The sequence below is a fragment of the Pan troglodytes genome, chromosome 2, assembly GCF_028858775.2.
Source record: "Pan troglodytes isolate AG18354 chromosome 2, NHGRI_mPanTro3-v2.0_pri, whole genome shotgun sequence".
NCBI classification, from domain to species: Eukaryota; Metazoa; Chordata; class Mammalia; order Primates; family Hominidae; genus Pan; species Pan troglodytes.
The window spans coordinates 145,566,113-145,586,353 of record NC_086015.1 but is presented as its reverse complement, the minus strand read 5'-3'; the positions used below and the strand labels follow the sequence as shown (position 1 = coordinate 145,586,353).

The following is a 20,241-nucleotide window of genomic DNA, read 5'->3' as shown; positions in this document are numbered from 1 at the left end:
GTAAATATTAGGGGAAAAGAATATTACTTATATCCATATATGAAGGACACTTTTAGTTTTTCTCAGTAGCAACAATTTTGATGATGTACCTATTTTTTAATTCAATGTAATAATTACTGAGGCCTCATTTTGTCCCAAGTACTTTGCTAGGCCCTGCTTGGAATATGAAAATTAGTAGAAAACGAAAACAAAAACAAACAAACAAAAAACTTGCCTGTGGAGTTTGCCATTTAGTACTTACAGTAGAGTTTATTTCTTAAGACAGTTTCACAAACTGTATATTTCCTCCCCCCTTTTATCCATCCTTGGGAATTCTGTCCTTTAAGGAGAAAGAGAGAGGAGCAGAAAAATTCTGCCTACAGATCCTTTCAAAAAAAAGGGGAAATGGATCTAAGTGAAAATCCTTATATTGCCACAATCCAATGGTTAGTGATGTCTTGATTATCTCCAGATTTTAAAGGTAAAGAAATAACATTTAATGTAAACTTGTGTTTCCATAATTGACCTTTTTGTTTTTATATTTAAAGAAATATTCTATAAAGTACAACCCAGGATATGTGTTGGCCAGTCGCCTTGGAGTGAGTGGATACCTTGTTTCAAGGTTTACAGGAAGTATTTTTATTGGAAGAGGATCTAGGAGAAAGTAAGTTTATGTTAGAGAAATTTACTTAAAGTGGCAGAAAAATTAAATGATAAAGATTAAATGCTTAATATTTCAGTATTTATTTTCTTATTAATTGCTCTGGATTGTCTTAAAATTGTGCATAAATTTCTCTGATGGTAATCTTTCATCTGAATGGCACATGTTTTAGGTGGTTGGAAAAGACAGTTCTTATTTTTTAGCAGCTAATAAATTGAACCTTGAAAAAAGGTATCAGAGGGTGTGTGTGAACCTCAGTAGTATATTTCCTTGCATCTTGTTATTTCATTTTCCTCTATAATTACATAATTTATTTACATGCTTTGTTAACTTGGGTTTTGAAGCTTTTCTTCTAGTTTTTCAATTACTGCTACTTTGGAAATAACCATAATAACTAAAATATAGAAGAATAATCAAAACTGAGCTTTTCTAAGAATTGAAAGCAAAACTTTTTGTTCCTTGAACGACATTTTAAAACTCGTGTGTGTGTGTGTGTGTGTGTGTGTGCACGTGTGCGCATGTGTGGTTTAAATTCAGCCCTCATGGAGACCATAAAGCAAATGTGGGTTTAAATCTCAAATTCAACAAGAAAAATGAGGAGGTACCTGGATATACTAAGAAAGTTGGAAGTGAATGGATGTATTCATCTGCAGCAGAACAACTTCTGGCAGAGTACTTAGAGAGGTAAGTACATAATAAGATACTAGTAGTCATTCCAAAATCTTAGGAAAATACTGTTTATTTTGCCTTGCTGACATTAGTTTTAGAGGACAAATATTTCCATTAGTAAAATCTGGCATATGTTACATGTAAACTTAATTTTGCATCATGGAATATCATAGGCACTAGCTAAAATTGAGTAGAAAAATACCATATTATTAAAAAGAAAATATATAATGAGAATTGCCCTCTTTAGTTAAAATTTTTCTTAACTTACTATCATACATTGTTCACTACTTTGCATACCTATGTCAGCACTGAGAGAACTGATATGAATAAACAAAGCTCTTAGCATAGTGGATTTTTTCTGATTCTTAGAACTATGTAGCTACACAGGTTACTATCTTAGAATTATTGAATTTTATTGCTGAAATTATCTAGGAAATCAGCAAGTCAACTCATACCAAAAGTGAGAAAGCCAAGTACCAAGATTCACTGAGTTACTAGTGACAAAGATTTACAGGAAGTATATTTACATCTGATTCATAATTTAATGTTCTTTCCATTATTCCACTGGTTTCTAACCTTGTATTTGAAGATCTCTTTATTAGTTTCCTAGGCTAGCTCCTGTAACAAAGTACCACGAACTGGGTGGCTTAAACAACAGAAATTTATTGTCTCAACCAGTTCTGGTGACCAAAAGTCCAAAATCGAGATATTGCAGGACAATGATGGTCCCTCTGAAGGCACTAGGGAAGCACCTCTGTTCTGCCTTCTCATAGCCTTATATGTTCTTTGGCTTGTAAATGCATCCCTGCAATCCTCCGTGTTTATGTCATGTTCTTGCTGGGTGTCTCACATCATCTTTCATCTCTGTATGTCTGTCTCTGTGTCCTAATTTCCCCTTTTTGTAAGAACACCAGTCGGATCAGAGTCCATGCTAATGACCACATTTTGTTTGACTGCCTCTACTAAAAACCCTATTTCCAAATAAAGTCACATTCGATAACTTCTGAGTGGGGCAGGACACAATTCAATCCCATATTACTATCTGGAAATTTAGATTATTTCTTCTGTTCACTTTCTTATTTCTTTAAAAGGTCATGTTTAAACTACTTTTTCTTAATTTTTCAACTTGACATATTTATGGATTTTCTGCTGTGAGTGGCTTTCCTATCCTGAGCTTCAGCTTTCTTTGACTTCCACCACTCTGGATTCCCTCAGACACATATTTCCCCGCTCACTAAACTTTTATCAAGATTTTTTATTAAATCTGTATTAAAGGTTTACTTCCTTATGATGAAGTAAATGTTCACAGTTGGACCTTATGGAGTATTAAGATTACATTTTATTTCTTGTACACATTTTTGTTTGCTGTTTTTTTCATTTGCTTCTTATCTGTGTTCACATAACAAATTCTGTGCCATAGCTGTTTACACTATGGTCAAACAGATCAGGTGATTGCTCAGTTCCATTTTTCTCTTGGAGACTTCTTTTAAAACCTGTGTCTTCCTGCTTCAGTTTGAACTGATTGCTCTCTAGGGCTGTTGTGCAGCTCTCATTATGCAGTTTCCTGGTACTGTCATCCTAGGAATTCAGTTTTCTTCACCAGTCTGCCATATAGGATTCCTTCCTTTTCTGACTTTCATGCCTCACTCTTTCTGATTTATATCTCCATTTCGATGGAGCACTTACTCCAGTAGCTTCCTGAGAAAACTTGCATGTCTGGAGATGTCTTTATTCTTCTCCTGCACTTGATTGATAGTTTGCCTGGGTGTAGAATCCTAGATTGGAGATTATTTTCCCTCAGAATTTTGTTTTTATTTTTGTTTTGCTTTGTTTGAGTCAGTCTCGCTCTGTCACCCAGGCTGGAGTGCAGTGGCACGATCTCAGCTCACTGCAACCTCTGCCTCCCCAGTTCAAGTGATTCTCCTACCTCAGCCTCCCGAGTAGCTGGGATTACAGGCACCTGCCACCACGCCTGGCTAAATTTTGTATTTTTTTTAGTAGAGATGGGGTTTCACCACGTTGGTCTCAAACCCCTGACCTCAAGTGATCTGCCTGCCTCGGCCTCCCAAAGTGTTGGGATTACAGGTATGAGCCACAACACCTGGCCTTCCCTCAGAATTTTGAAACCACTGTTCCATTCTCCTTTCGTTTCTGTATTGCTGTTGATAAAGCCTGTGCCATTCTGATTCTGAATTTCTGTATGTGATCTATTTTCATTTTCTGAAATCTTTTTAGCACCTTTCCTTTACTGGTGCTTTTTAATAATGTAAGGATGTGTGCCTTGGTATGGATCTTTTTTCTTCCCTTCTCCTGTTCAGCTCTTTCAGGCTTGCAACTGATGCCCTTCCATTCTGAGAAACTTTCTTGTATTATTTCTTTGATAATTTTCTCCTCACTATTTTTTTCCTGCTTTCTATTTCTGGGAATCCTTTTAGTTCAATCTTAGACCTTCTGGACTGATCCTCTTAGTTTTATCTCTCCTCATCCATTTCCTATATTGTTATACTTCTGTTCTACTTAGGGAAATTCATTCAACTTTATTGTTTATCATTTAAAATTTCTATTTGATTTAATCATTTTAATTTCTAAAAGTGTGTCCTTATTCTCTAGCTAAATATAGCATCTTGTTCTTACAGTGAATGGAATATCTTCATTTATTTCTCTGAAGATAATTCTAGGATTTATCCTTCTATTTTTTGTGTTTTCTGTTTTCTCTAATTGCTTTTTTTCCTCCTGTTTGATTTAGTCTCTCTTTCAGTGTTAAAGTTTTGTTGTTGTTGTTCTTGTCTGGTGATCTTTGATATCCAATTATATTTAAGAATGAGGCACTAAATAGCTGATTGGAAATTTAGTGTACTTAGGTGGGGTTTATCAGGTGGATCAGGAGGGACTTTCCTGTTTCTACAGAGGACCTCCTAGTATCACTACCTGCATGTTTATCTTTTCTTTCCCAGAGAGGTGGCCTCCACCCTTTTCCTTGACAGTGGATATGAATGTAGTGGATTAAACTGATTGCCAGTATTCTGGAAGTTAACCAGGGAAAGAAGGTTTCATTACCAAGTGGATACTGTGATACACCTCCCAGACCACTTTTCAAGACTGAAAGACCTATCCCCTTGCAGCAGGAATGCTGCTTTCTGGCAGCCCTCAGCTGTGAGCCCTCTTTAGTAATTGCCTGGATGAGGAGAACTGCCTCAACTAAGGTTACTTTCCCTTCCCACAACAGCCGCAAATCAATGCCCGATCTATAAGGAAGTATAGAAACCCAGACATTCTGATTGTCCCAATTCATGGCAAGTCTGAAGGGCCATCCCAGTTTGAGATCTTTGTGGGGCTGTTCAAGGAATTCATTGAGAATTGGTCACAGCCCAGCCTCTTCCTGTGCCCAATTCTGCTTTCTTCCTCTCCCTTCCCTTCCACGGGTGTTGATCAAACAAGCACTCCCTAGTAAACTTCCTGCATGCTTATCTCCATCCCAGAGTCCATTCCTAGAGACCTTATGCTTCCTAGTGACACATTGTATAGTATTTATGCTCTCATTAATTCACTGTTTTCAGTATAACACCTGTCCTCTCCTCCTTATGCCTTCCTCACCCCTAAGTCCCTGTGACTGGTATACACAAGGCTAGAGTATCTATTTGACCTCTCTAAAATATACGCAACAGGTCATATGCTGGGGTGGTAGGCAGGCAACCACATGACAGTATAACTGCTTGTTATACAAACTTTAAATCTTACTAAACCTCACCCCACACTTTCAAATGTACCTGGAACCTATAATTCCTGAGCTTTTTCAGAGTGTTCTGTGTTTTAAATCAACTTGCTTCTTATTGACTTCCCCCACTGGTAGTTCAAGATTCAACTTATTCCTGTCTGTCAAATCAGATAATATTCATTCATCCAGTTTCCAGTTTCTAAAATTTTAACAGGTTGTATATGCCACCAGATACCGTGCTTCATTTTTCATCTGTCTCTCTAGGTCTATGCTCTTTTTTATACTATATTGTCATTTTAATGGATTGGAGAGGGATGGAAGATAAGCATATACGTTCAGTTTGCTATATGTATCGAAAAGTCCTGTACTCTTCAGAAAGAAATGGAGTTTTGAAAATTATCAGAAGATGCTTTTAATCTATTTTAATTTGTTGTAATGTGGAGTGCTCTAGTTTTGTTGTGAAAATTAGAAAACTAACTTATAGATACCATTTTTGTCTATCAGCTGTCATTATAATGAAAGAGGGTAGAGTCAGTAATTGAAGTTTATTATAAGTTTATGACTTGAACCTTAGCCAGTGGGAGTTTTTTGAGGGTCTAGGAGTACTCTGACTTACCAGTCTTACACTTTCTATCACTTTTAATAATATCCCTTATTAATATTATAGTAGTCCTCAGTAAGCTTTATATGTTTCTTTAGGATCTGAAATTATTATGTAGGAAGTTTATCTGAAATTAACCATATATATTTTTAGACAATATTTTTGTTTGTTTGACCAGAGCTCCAGAACTATTTAGTTATATAGCCAAAAATAGCCAAGAGGATGTGTTCTATGAAGATGACATTTGGCCTGGAGAAAATGAGAATGGGTAAGCAAGATTTATGATATTTATTACCTCATAGTTCAATTCAGTGTTTTCAATGACAAGTGCAGCTGGTTTCTCAAGAATTTCATATTACTTTTTTTTTTTTTTTTTTTTTTTTTTGAGACAGGTTCTTACTCTCTTGCCCGAATGCAGTGGCTCAAATGTGGCTCACTTTAGCCTTGGTTCCCTGGACTCTAACAATCCTCCTACCTCAGCCTCCTGAGTAGCTGGGCCTATAGGCATACGCCTCCACATTTGACTAATTTTTTTTTTTGACTCCTAGGCTCAGGCCATGCTCCTTGGCCTCCCAAAGTGCTGGGATTACAGGCGTGTCTTGTTACTTCTTTTTGTTTTGTTTTGTTTTGTTTTTTATTTTTTGCATTGTTACATTTTTGCTTTAAGAGCTTAACAAATTTTCTTTCATTTATATCAACAAATACTTTTAAACTAATCTTTTTGTGTGTCTTTTAATTACTAAGAGGTAACATGTCCATATTTATATTAGATTTATAATTAGTCCCGATTAAGTTCAGTGACTAATTATTAGTTATATAAGTTTTATGTCTTTTATAATTTATAGCCCTGAGAAAGTTTTAATCAAATTCTAAAAATTATTGTTTTTGCTTTAGTGCTGAAAAAGTTCAAGAAATTATTACTTGGCTAAAAGGACATCCTGTCAGTACTTTATCTCGTTCTTCTTGTGATTTACAAATTCTGGATGCAGCTATTGTTGAGAAAATTGAGGAAGAAGTCGAAAAGTGCAAGGTACTAACTTTCAGTCACCAAGATTATTGATGAGATTTGGAATTAAATGGACTATACTTTACAAATAATTCATTTGTGTTTCAACCAAATAAAACATGTACTTAGTGATTCTAATTAGTATCAAATAATCCTGTAATTTAAAAAAGTTCTAACCATTTATAGTAGCTTTTAGTAGCCAATAGTGTTATGCCAAATTTATATTGTATAGCACTAATATGTTAATGGCTACATTAGCCATCATAACTAATTATAAACTTATAAAATTATATTTTCAATATACAAAAGCCATAGTATTTAAATTTTATGCCCTTGTAGTGTTTCCAATATTGAGAATTAATATTTTGTGATTTTAGTTACAGTAGAAAGTTTGAGAATAAGGTTAATAATCCCCTATTTCTTCCTGTTCTAACTACATTCTTTTTTTTTTTTTTTTTCTTTGAGACAGAGTTTCTCTCTGTTGCCCAGGCTGGAGTGCAGTGGCAGGATCTCGGCTCACTGCAACCTCCGCCTCCCAGATTGAAGCAATTCTCCTGCCTCAGCCTCCTGAGTAGCTGGGATTACAGGTGCCACCATACCCAGCTAATTTTTGTATTTTTTAGTAGAGATGGCATTTCGCCATGTTGGCCAGGCTGGTCTTGAACTCCTGACCTCAGGTGATCCGCCTGCCTCCGCCTCACAAAGTGCTGGGATTACAGGCGTGAGTCACCACACCCAGCCTCTAACTACATTCTTTAAAGACACAGTTCATCTTTTTGTAGAACAAAAAAATTTAATTGACTTTTGACAGTCAATTCTAAAATATACTCTTGTTTTTTTTTTTTTTTAAATTTTGGAGACAGAGTCTCACTCTGTTACCCAGGCTGGAGTGAAGTGGCATGCTCTCGGCTCACTGCAACCTCCACCTTCCAGATTCAAGCGATTCTTCTGCCTCAGCCTCCCGTGTAGCTGGGATTAACAGGTACCTGCCACCTCGCCCAGCCAATTTTTATATTTTTTAGTAGAGACGGAGTTTTGCCTTGTTGGCCAGGCTGGTCTTGAACTCCTGACCTCAGGTGATCCACCTGCCTCAGCCTCCCAAAGTGCTGGGATTACAGACATGAGCCACCGTGCCTGGCCTAAAATGTACTTTTCTTACTCATACACTCATTGAGTTACTAAAAATTTTTGAACTCCCTCAATCTCTCCTATTTCTTACGTCTCGCTTTCTTTTAAGGAGTAGACTTTTATAGTAGAGTTGCGTTGTTTTATCTATAGAAAATGAATTGATTATTTTGCCTTTTTCAACTTTTTATTTCATGTTTCACAAATTTGCCCTTTGTATTAAAATGCTGTTGCTTTGCCAACACAGCATTCTCTTGTTCGAACTAATTGCAGAATAAGTTAAGAACTGGGCTCTGGAGCTGTCTCCCCTAACACCCTGAGTTTGAATCGGTTTTTCAATATTAATAACCTTAGGCAAGATACTTAACCTTTCCTTCCATACCTCTGTTTCCTCATTGGTAAAATTAGAATAAAATAGTACCTGCCTCAGAGTGTCCTCAAAAAGATAAACTGAGTTAATATTGCGTAAACTACTTCTAATAATGCCTAGCTATTATTAATGCCTAATAATGCTTAGATGTTTTTATTAATTATTATTTAAATTATCCTATCACACACTGAAGAGCTGTGATTATAGTCTAGAAAATCACCACTAGATGACTCTTTTTCTCTTTAGGAAAAAATATAAGGCTCAGAGCCAAGAGTTTAATTTTTGAAAGGTCATTTATTTTCAGCTGAGGATAGAAAGCCTGTATTTCTTTTTAATTGCTTTTCAATGTAGAGTGAAATCAGTTTGTTCAGCATCATTTTTGAGGTGAGTTTTCCAGTTAACAAATGTTTAAAACCTTAAGCCCCCCAATTTTAACCCATTTGGATTCAGAGCTTTCTAAAATGTTTCACACATTTTCCCTTTACTTTACAAATGGAAGATACATATACAACGTTTTAGTCTGTGATATTGATTACATTTTAAAATATATATGTGCATATAGGCTGAGTGCAGTGGCTCACGCCTGTAATCCCAGCACTTTGGGAGGCCAAGGCGGGTGGATCACCTGAGGTCAGGAGTTCGAGACCAGCCTGGCCAACATGGTGAAACCCTGTCTCTAATAAAAATACAAAAATTAGCCAGACGTGGTGGCGGGTACCTGTAATCCCAGCTACTCGGGAGGCTGAGGCAGGAGAATCACTTGAGCCTGGGAAGCGGAGGTTGCAGTGAGCCGAGACTGTGCCACTGTACTCCGGCCTGGGCAACAGAGCAAGACTCCATATCATTTTTTATATATATGTGTTAAATTTATATGTTTATAAATTAAATGTTTATATAAATACATATTTATATATAAACATGTAATATATTAACTCCATATCATTTAATATGTATTATATATAATCATATATATGATCATACATATATGCATATAGATAAGACAGGAGTTTTCTTAAACCTGTTAATTTGTCAGGGAGGTGCAGTTATGAGTGATTTTTTTTTCTTTCAGGATTATGTTACTAGGGCAATAAAAGGAGAAAAAACTAAAAAACACTGTAATTCTGAAGATCATTTAAACTTTTCTTAGTAATGCAGGATCATCATTAAAAGTATCAGTAGTTGGCTGGGCACGGTGACTCACAGCTGTAATTCCAGCACTTTGGGAGAAGGGTGGATCGCTTGAGGTCAGGAGTTTGAGACCAGTCTGGGCAACATCTCCACAAAAAATAAAAAAATTAGACAGGCATGGTGGCACACGCCTGTGGTCCTGGCTACTCGGGAGGCCAAGGCAGGAGAATCACTTGAGCCAGGGAGTTTGAGGCTACAGTGAGCTATGATCACGTTACTGCACTCTGGCCTGGGTGACAGAGCAAGACCTTGTCTCAAAAAAAATTAAAAAAAAAAGAGTCAGTTTTCTTGTTGGAACATGGTTTCCAAACTCTGCTAATTATCAAAATTACTGGTAGAACTTTCCTTCCATACCTCTATTTCCTCATTGTTAAAATTAGAATAAAATTCTGGGTTCTTCCTCTAGAGCAGTGCTTCTCAAACTTTCAGGTACAAACAAATCACCGGAGAATCTTGTTAAAATATAGTTCTCATTCAGTAGGTCTGGGGTGTGACTTGAGATTCTGGCATTTCTTTCTTTCTTTTTTTTTTTTTGAGACGGAGTTTCAGTCTTGTTGCCCAGGCTGGAGTGCAGTGGTGCAATCTCGACTCACTGCAACCTCTGCCTCCTGTGTTCAAGCGATTCTTCTGCCTCAGCCTCCTGAGTAGCTGGGACTACATGCAGGCACCACCATGCTCGGCTAATTTTGTATTTTTAGTAGAGACAGGGTTTCTCCATGTTGGTCAGGCTGGTCTTGATCTCATGACTTCAGGTGATCCACCTGCCTCGGCCTCCCGAAGTGCTGGGATTACAGGCGTAAGCCTCTTCACCTGGCCAAGATTCTGCATTTCTAATAAGCTCTTAGGTGATCATATTTTGAATAGCCAGTCCCCAAACTTCTCATACATTAGATATGGGTTGGGCCTATTATGAACATTACCCAGCTTATTCATTTGCCTGATGAATCGGTTTTGATCCATGTCCTCTAATCAATGCTATAGTGTAATAATGCCTGTTAATGTCTTAGAGCATATGGGTTGTTTTTTGATGTGCAATACCCCACTGTGCCTGCTTTTTAAAGTTCCCTTAAATCTCTTCATAGTCTTTCCTTTTGCTGTTGTAGTCTTTTAGTGCATCTAGTCGGCTGTGGGCATAGACACTTTGTCATTAAGGCCTTCACTGTTCACTCTATTAATAATAAATTGTAATGTCTCCCCCTACTGCTGTCCTCCTTAACTGCTTCATTTTTCTCTAGGCTTTTTACCTGCTAGCATGCTATATATCTTCCTTATTTTGTTTCTTGTATATCTCCCTCAACTAGAGTAAGAGAACAGTTAACTGCTTTATCCCCAGCACCTAGATTAATCAATATATAGCACACAAATGGATCTCAGTAAATATTCATTGAAAGAATAAATGAAATGTCTCATAACAAAAGAAAATAGACACTGTTTAAAGGCTTGAGCATTTTATAGTATGTAAATACATGAACCCTATAGTTTATGGATTCTATAGCCTGGATCTGTTCTGTGTCCTTTTGTACTTATTCCCATAAGCTATGTTCTAAAGAGAGGTGACTGCCATATAATTAAACTGCTGTAATTTTTAAAATTTGATAAGAATTAACTTTAAATTTTTTTAGTATGAATAGTAGTTTATAAATTGTAAAGGATATAAATTTTTCTCACTTTTTTATTAGATAGAACAGATAATATGTCCATCTTACAGATGGAAGGAGGCTGATGCCTAAAGTAGTTAAGTGTGAGTTCACAGAACTAGCAAGTATCAAAGATAGGAGAAAAGTCTTCTTCCAGCGTTTTTTAGATAATGAAAAGATTCTAATATCGCATTTTACAATAAATTCAAAGCAAAGGGTTTTGTCAAATGAATGCCACCATAATTTTTATAAGTGGCCACAAAATTCATGGTATTGTCATAGGTCAGTACTTGATACTTTTTAAAAATATATACATCTTTGTTGGCCATTGTATGTAATTCTTTTCATAGTTATAAAAAAGACATTTGAATAGGATAGCATTTATATAAAGGCCAAAACAGACAAATGTAATCTTTTGTGTTAGAAGTAAGGTTACTTCTGGAAAGGGTAGTAACTGGGAGGAGATGGAAAGGATTTCTTGTGTTGTGCTTAGCAATGTTGTTTCTTGAGTTATACATAGATACACTATAAAAGTTCATTGGCCTATATACTTATAATTTTGCATTTTCCTCCCCATGCTGTCTTATACTTCAGCAAAAAATTTTACTTTAAAAAATTTTTAAATAATAGTTTAGGCTATAGGCATTTTATATGTGTTTATTTCTTCTTGCTGCAGCTGCAGAACTTTAAATATTTTAAAAATTAATCTCTTCATTTGGCTTTTTAAAATTCAGACATGTGGAAGTAGTGAGTAGGTAGTGATTTTATAATTTTATATTTTAAAAATATTTAACAATTTTTCTTTTTCCTCAGCAAAGAAAGAATAATAAGAAGGTGCGAGTAACAGTGAAACCCCATTTGCTATACAGAGTAAGTTTCCTATCAAAGAATTCAGAGTTGTTGCTTTCACTTTGAATGCATGGAAGGAGCAAAGATGTTTTCAGTATATTAGTATGAAAATTTTTTTGTTTATTATAATTAATAGCTTTCTTCTCTTCAGCCTTTAGAACAGCAACATGGAGTCATTCCTGATCGGGATGCAGAATTTTGTCTTTTTGACCGTGTTGTAAATGTGAGAGAAAACTTCTCAGTTCCAGTTGGCCTTCGAGGCACCATCATAGGAATAAAAGGAGGTAATATCCTAATACTTGAAATGTCTTCAACGTAATTTATATTGTAAAGTAATACACAGGCTTGTCTGTTTTTTTATATCTAACCAGAAAGTGACTATAAATCAGGAACAAACTAAATCTTTTTATGTTTTAGTTAAATTTTTTTTAGGTTATACTTTTCAGAGAAAAAAAAATCTCTTCTGTTTTTTATTGTATAATCTGGAAAGAGATTAAAAGGAGAAACTGAGAAGGGGCTGCTGAGAATTTAGTAGTTTTATATCACATTAAAATTATGCAAGATCTTGGTGAGCATACATATGTTTTCATGAAACTGATAATTTTCATTGCTTCTCCCGAGTTTCATTGCTCAGAGCTTTATTTTCATTGTAATCACTTATTTTCTGAGATTAAATTTCATTGTAATCACTTAATTTCTGAGATTAAATATATATTACGTTAGTTACAGTTAAAAGATTTGAAAATTAAATGTGTATATTAATTTGGACTTTATGAATACAACTAAATTACATATATAAAATAGACCTATCAGTGCATACAGTTCACATTACTGTACCATACGCTTAAAAGTGGCTAAGATGGTGAAAAAAAAAATCAGAGAAGGGGGAAAAAAAGGAAGCTGCAGCTAAATATCTGAATGTGCCCCCAAAGATATTCCTGGAATAACCAGCTTTATAGCATAGATTCAAAAAAAGTTAGTGCCAGCATGAAGCAGCATCATGCACCCAGGAGTCAGTGTGCTGGCAGCACCATTCCTCTATATATATCCCAGGCACCGAACCTCTTGGTCTCACTATCCCAAAAGTAGGAAGAACAGACGGGCCACTAGCTGAAGAGAACTGCTTAATTAGTGCCAGCAATGTGCCAGGCACTAACACATTTTGCATTTAACCCTCACTATCACCCAAGGGGTGGGTGTTATTTCCTCACCTGATAAGTTAAGTAATCTTCCTTTGTTTACATAGATAAGTGGCAGAGCTGGGATTTGAACTCCTTCCCCTGATTCCTACCTAAATTTGAACAGTGGTTCTGTACATTTTCCATTTGTAAATCCTCTTTGAATCTTCCTGCCCACATAACTAAAAGAATTTTCTTCCCTAATTTTTTCTTTTTTTACTTTTTTGGAAGACTCACTATTGTTAAGATGTCAGTGAAATCAGTTGCTTTGATTTATACAGTCAAAGAAATCCCAATCAAGATCCCAGCAGCCTGTTTTGTAGAAATTGATAAGCTGGTTGTAAAATTTATTTAAAAAGCAAAGGCTCTAGACTAACCAGAAAAAATTGAAAAAGAAGGACAAAGTTGGAGAATTTACCCTACCTGATTTCAAAACTTTACAAAGCTAGAGTAAACTTTACAAAGCTAGAGTAAAATTTACAAAGCTAGAGTAAAATTTACAAAGCTAGAGTAAAATTTGCACTGAAAAACGGTGTGAATTAATATGAAGATGACATATAGATCAATGGAATATAATTAGAGTCCCGAAATAGACCCAAACCTGTATGGTCAATTGATTTTACAACAATGTGCCAGGATAATTTGATGAAGAAGGGATAATGTCTTTAACAAATGGTGCTGTCCCCATTAGTATAGTGGTGAGTAATAAGAAAAAAAATGTAATTTAATTTAAAAATCGTGCGGTATATATTGAGGACTTGTTTAGTGTAAAAGAAAAAAAATGGTGTTGGAACAATTAGACACCGTATGCAAAAAAAATAATCCACAACTCCTTACCTTACATCTTCTATAGAAATTAGCTCAAAATGAATTGAAGACATAAATGTAAGAGCTAAAATTATAGAACTTTTAGGAGAAAATCTTAATAACCTAGAATTCGGTAACGATATCTTAAATAACACATAGAGAGTCTGAAAGAAAATTGCCAGCCTGGTGCCGTGGCTCACACTTGTAATCCCAACACTTTGGGAGGCCAAGGCGGGAGGATTGCTTGAGCCCGGGAGTTTGAGACCAGCCTGGGTAACAAAGTGAAACTCTGTCTTTACTAAAAAAATTTTTTTTAATTAGCCAGGCATAGTGTTGTGCACCTGTACTCCCAGCTAATCAGGAGGGTGAGGTGGGAGAATCACTTGAGCCCAGGAGATTGGAGATGCAGTGAGCCATGATTGCACCACTGCACTCCTGCCTGGTTGACAGACTGAGACCCTGTCAAAAAAAGAAAGAGAGAGAGAGAGAAAAGGAAGAAAGGAAGGGAGGGAGGGAGGGAAGGAGGAGAAGAAGGGAAGAAAGAACAGAAGGGAGGGAGGGAAGGAGGAGAAGAAGGGAAGAAAGAACAGAAGGGAGGGAGAGAAAAAGAAAAGAAGAAAAGGCCGGAGCAGGAGGGAGGGAAGGAAAAAGAAAAGAAAAAGAAAAAGGCCAGGGGAGGGATGGAGGTGGGGGTGGGGGCGGGGGTAGGGGGGAAGAAGAAAAAAAGGCCGGGCACTCATGCCTGTAATCCCAACACTTTGGGAGGCCAAGGCGGGTGGATCACTTGAAGTCAGGAGTTCAAGACCAGCCTGGCCAACATGATGAAATCCCGTCTCTACTAAAAATACAAAAATTAGAGACGGGCGCGGTAGCTCATGCCTGTAATCCCAGCACTTTGGGAAGCCAAGGCGGGTGGCTCACAAGGTTAGGAGTTTGAGATTAGCCTGGCCAATATGGTGAAACTCTGTCTCTACTAAAAATACAAAAATTAGCCAGGCATGGTGGTGCATGCCTGTAATCCCAGCTACTTGGGAGGCTGAGGCAGAAGAATCACTTGAACCTGGGAGGCAGAGGTTGCAGTGAGCTGAGATCATGCCACTGCACTTTAGCCTGGGCGACAGATCGAGACTCCATCTCAAAAAATATATATACAAAAATTAGCCAGGAATGGTGGCAGGCACCTGTAATCCCAGCCACTCAGGAGGCTGAGGCAGGAGAATCTCTTGAACACAGGAGGTGGAGGTTGCACTGAGCTGAGATCACACCACTGCACTCCAGCCTGGGCAACAGAGCAAGACTCTGTCTCAAAAAAAAAAAAAAAAAAAAAAAAAAGAGAGAAAAAGAAAAGAAACAAAAAGAAAATTGCTACTTTAGACTTCATCGAAATTTAAAAAAAAAAAAACCCCTCTTCAAAAGACACCATTACAGAAATGAAAAGGCAAATATTAGCAAAACATAAATCCAACAAAATGCTTTTATTTAGACTATATAAAAGTTTTTTTACAACTTAACCCAGTTTTTAAAATGATCAAAATAGCTGAACAGATATTTTACCACAGAAGATACATGGATGGCAAATAAGCACATGAAAAGATGCTCAGCATCATTCGTTGTTAGGGAAATACAAATTAAAACCAAATAAGATATTACCACATACAGACTAGAAAGACTTGAATTTAAAAGAGTGATTATACCAAGTGTTGACAATGATATAGGGCAACTAGAACTTTCCTATATTGCCAGTCGTAATGTAAAAGATAAAACCACTTTGGAAAGTAGTTTAGTGGGTTCTTTTTTTCTCCCCCCATTGGTGGGCTATCATGATGTAGGTAAGTCCTTAAAAAGTTAAACATACATCATAGCATAGGGCCCAGCCATCCCATTCATAGGTGGGTATTTACCCAAGAGAAATGAGGGCTTAAATCCACATAAAGCCTTGTTCATGAATCTTCATAGCAGCTTTATATGTAATAACCAAAAACTAGAAATAATCTAAATCCCCATCAGCAGATGAATGGATAAACAAATTCTTGGATACATATGCAGTGGAATACTTCTCAGCTATAAAAAAGAAGCAACTACTGATAGACACAACATAGGTGACTCTCAAAATAATTATGCTCGAAGAAGCCAGACAAACGAGGAATACACATTATATTATTTCATTTACATAAAATTCTACAAATGTAAAGTAACCTATGGTGACAGCAGAGTTTTAGTTGCCTAGATTAGGAGGATTCGGATTACAAAAGGACATGGAAAGTTTTGGAAGTGATTATCCTATTTATCATGGCTTTATGGTTAATTATGTATGTTAAAACTCATTAACTTGTATATTTCAGATATGTGCAGTGTATCATATGTCAGTTATACCTCAGTAAGGCTGTTTTGTTGTTGTTTGGTTTTTTTTTTTTTTTTTTTTTGAGACGGAGTCTCGCTCTGTCGCCCAGGCTGGAGTGCAGTGATGCAGTCTAAGCTCACTGCAAGCTCCACCTCCCGAGTTCATGCCATTCTCCTGCCTCAGCCTCCCAACTAGCTGGGACAACAGGCGCCTGCCACCATGCCTGGCTAATTTTTTTTTTTTTTTTTAGTAGAGACGGGGTTTCACTGTGTTAGCCAGGATGGTCTTGATCTCCTGACCTCGTGATCCACCTGCCTCGGCCTCCCAAAGTGCTGGGATTACAGGCGTGAGCCACTGCGCCCAGCCCAGTAAGGCTGTTTTTTTTTTTAAAAAAGTACATGCCCTAAGACCCAGCAGTTTTCACTTTTAACCTAGGGAACATTCACCTGCATAAAGGACACATTTGCATGTTCATTGTAGCATTGTTTATAATAGCAAAAGTTAGAAATCACCTAAATGTTTATTGGCAGGAGAATGGATAAATTATTGTATACCCATAGATGGGATACTATATATCCAGAAAACTGAATGCACATGTTTACGTGGGTGAATCTCACAAATATAATGTTGAAAGAAAAATAAGTTGAAAAATAATATATTCTCTATGATATCATGTATATGTTTCAAAACTTGCAAAACAATACTATGTATTATTCATAGATACATATGTATGTAGTAGAAGTATAAAGAAACATAAGGAATCATAACTGCCAAATTGAAGATAATATTACCTAGTTGGGAATTGGGACAATAATGATCCTCTAAGGCACTGGTATTCTGTTTCTTAGCTTATATAATGTTCCTTATATTAATATTATGCCATTGTTCATATCCTGAATATTTTATATCATATCCAGAATTTTATAATAAATACTTCCAAACACTCCAAAAACTTATCTGTTGATTTTTCATCATATGATTTTTTAGTGTCTCTTTTTCTCTCCCTATTGTAACAGCTAATAGAGAAGCCGATGTACTATTTGAAGTATTATTTGATGAAGAATTTCCTGGAGGGTTAACAATAAGGTTTGTATTTCCCAATGATAATTGCCCTTTGTGAATATGTTCATGTGGCCAGTGACTTTACATTACTTTTTATTTGTTTACAATTTCAGTTTGTGGTATGTGTAAGACGTACTTGCTACTAGGGATGTAACACTGAATAAGGCAGACATGCTTTCTACCCTCAGAGAGCTTTCATTTTAGTGAGGGAGGTAATTAAGCAACTGATTACATTATTAATTATTTAATTAAAGCATGGCAAGTGCTAGGAGGAAGTGCAGGTTTTTATAAAGAGTATGACCCATCCTGAGAGTAACAGAAAGGCCTCTTTGAGGAAGTGGTATTTAAGATAGAACTTGAAGAATGAATAATAGCTAACCAGGGAAAAAAGGGGGGAATAATGACATTTGCACAGGAAGAGGGAATAGCATATGTAAACAATGCTATTAGGGTTAAATAACTTGAGGAATAGAAATGTCCTTTGAAATTAGTGACATGTATGTCTTTGTCACCAATTTTAGTGGAGTTGTAGGTACTCACGACAGATTGGCATGATTTGACAAGTGAATGGCAAGTGTAGTAATGGAGACAGGAAATTGAGGCAACACTTGGGAAGTTTGACTATAAAGGAAAGGAGAAAGTTAACTGGAGGTTAGGAGGTTTAAAGGAAGAGGGTTAAATTGTTTTTAATTTAACACAGATAAGACAAGTGTTTTGGGGGAAAGTGCCAATAGAAAGTTTAAAGTTATAGGAACAAGTATCATGATAAAATGAGAGGCACCATGGTGTAAACTTGCAGTTAAACGTTGTATTTCCTTGGGTAGGTTAATTAAGTGTCTGACCCTCAATTTCCTCATCTATAATGAAGATATATACATACTTCCCTAGGTTATTGTGAGGATGAGATGAAATCCTTTCCAGTTTTCTACTTTCTAAAAATCAGCTGGAAAACTGAACTGAATTTAGGTTAGTTTCCTTTTTTCCTCTATTTTGATAAGTGAGTAATTAAAATAAAAAATTAATTACCCTTTTTTAACCTCCTTGCATGAAATCACAGTCTTTGGCTGTTATACCAAGTAGTCACCTTCAGGATGCTATGATTATTGTTTTGCAACTTAAATATGCTTGTTATTCAAAGACTTCTCCGGTCTACACTCTTCACATACAGCAGCAGAATCCGGATCTCCTGTCTGATTTTATTTTTCATGAAAGTGTTTGATTACCAATACCTTTGATTCACTAACTTTCCAAAATATATTTTAAGTATATTTTTGTGGTTTTTTTCCTCAGTGTCTTTTTTTCCCCCTCTCCTAGTAAGGGACAGTGAATTTACTGACTGATAGAGAGCTGGGTAAAAGATTACCTGCCTGCAGTGTATTCATTTCTGTAATACAGAATCTTTAGTAAGTTTAGTTCTCATGAAAATAGATACTTCCTAGCAACCTTGAACTTACAAAGCTTTCTCATAGAAATCTACTTTTCCACTTTCTTTCAATATAAGAAAATTATACTCTCAAAGAGAAAAAAAATAGGTGATAGAGTTGAAAACTTAACAAGAGAAGGTTTCTTTAATATCTGACACGTTTATCAAAGCCATGAAAGATGGAAATCACAAATACTTGTCTCTTAAGCCTTTCCAGGTACAGGCCCAGAACTTTAAGATGGGAAAATGAGGGAAAAAAGGGCTGGACTCCACATTTGACCAATAGACAAATGAGATCAAAGCTGACATTTACCCTGTTGCTTAGGAAGAGCCATACTGAGAATGGTTCCATGCTCCTGAGCTTTCATAACCTAGACTGCCCAAACCATAGTTTTCGTTTTTTTGTTTTTGTTGTTTTATTTTGTTTTTTGAGACAGATTCTCACACTGTTGCCCAGTCTGGAGTGCAGTGGCGCAATCTTGGCTCACTGCAGCCTGCATCTCCCAGGTTCAAGCAATTCTCCTGCCTCAGCCTCCCGGGTAGCTGGGATTACAGGTGTGTGCCACCATGTCTGGCTAATTTTTTTGTATTTTTAATAGAGACAGAGTTTCAACATGTTTGCCAGGCTGGTCTTGAACTTCTGACCTCAAGTGATGGAACTGCCTCGGCCTCCCAAGTGCTGTGGCTGGGATTACAGGCATGAACCACCATGCCCGCTCCACAGTTTTTAAGACGTTCGAGGCCAGGCATGGTGGCTCATGCCTGTAATCCCAACACTTTGGGAGGCTAAGGATGGAGGGTCATTTGAGCCCAGGAGTTCAAAACCAGCCTGGGCAACATAGTGAGACCCTGTCTCTAAAAAAAAAAAAAAAAAGCATGCCAGTTGTGGTGCCTTGCACCTGTGGTCTTAGTTACTCAGGAGGCTGAGATGGGAAGACTGCTTGAGCCCAGGAGTTCGAAACTGCAGTGAGTTAGGATATAGCACCATTGCACTCCATCCTGAATAACAGTGAGATCTCATCTCTCAAAAAAAAAAAATTAATTCATAAATTTTCAGTTGTATTCAGCAATTAAGATGCAAGCTTCTTAACGACAAATCGACACACACCCCTAGAACATAGTTGGGTTTTCTCTACTTAGTAAATACTAAATATGCTCTTAGGAAAGTTTTTAGAAATACATCATCTTATAAATTGAGCTATTGCTGTGATTTGAGGTTCCTCTACCGAATTAAAAAGTAATGTTTACTAACGCTGATGATGGATTGTCCACCAAAAATTATTTGACTTTTCTCCCTAACACATTTAGTATTGTTTTCCTTCCAACCCTGATATAACTTTTACTTTTAGATGCTCACCTGGTAGAGGTTATCGACTGCCAACAAGTGCCTTGGTGAACCTTTCTCATGGGAGTCGCTCTGAAACTGGAAATCAGAAGTTGACAGCCATCGTAAAACCACAACCAGCTGTACATCAACATAGCTCAAGTTCATCAGTTTCCTCTGGGCATTTGGGAGGCCTCAACCATTCCCCTCAATCACTTTTTGTTCCTACTCAAGTAAGACTCTCAGTCTTTAACTTCTCCTCTACTCCTTTTACAAATCACAAATCACAGCAGACTTTGTAAATGT

The 20,241-nt window shown here is 36.7% G+C and overlaps 1 protein-coding gene across 20 annotated transcripts in view; it reads left to right on the top strand.

The window, feature by feature from the left end:
- The window catches only part of XRN1 (5'-3' exoribonuclease 1), a 144,222-nt gene that overhangs the window by 72,664 nt on the left and 51,317 nt on the right, over window positions 1-20,241 (top strand). For all 20 annotated transcript variants that reach the window (XR_010155350.1, XR_010155347.1, XR_010155348.1 and 17 more), the window contains 8 exons: window positions 528-643; window positions 1,178-1,324; window positions 5,804-5,893; window positions 6,520-6,655; window positions 11,765-11,821; window positions 11,952-12,084; window positions 17,143-17,212; window positions 19,961-20,168. Coding sequence is in view for 16 of the 20 variants with exons in the window: in XM_009446590.5 (XP_009444865.4) it covers window positions 528-643; window positions 1,178-1,324; window positions 5,804-5,893; window positions 6,520-6,655; window positions 11,765-11,821; window positions 11,952-12,084; window positions 17,143-17,212; window positions 19,961-20,168 (957 nt within the window). In the remaining 4 variants the exon portion in view is untranslated. The remainder of the gene's footprint in view (window positions 1-527; window positions 644-1,177; window positions 1,325-5,803; window positions 5,894-6,519; window positions 6,656-11,764; window positions 11,822-11,951; window positions 12,085-17,142; window positions 17,213-19,960; window positions 20,169-20,241) is intronic.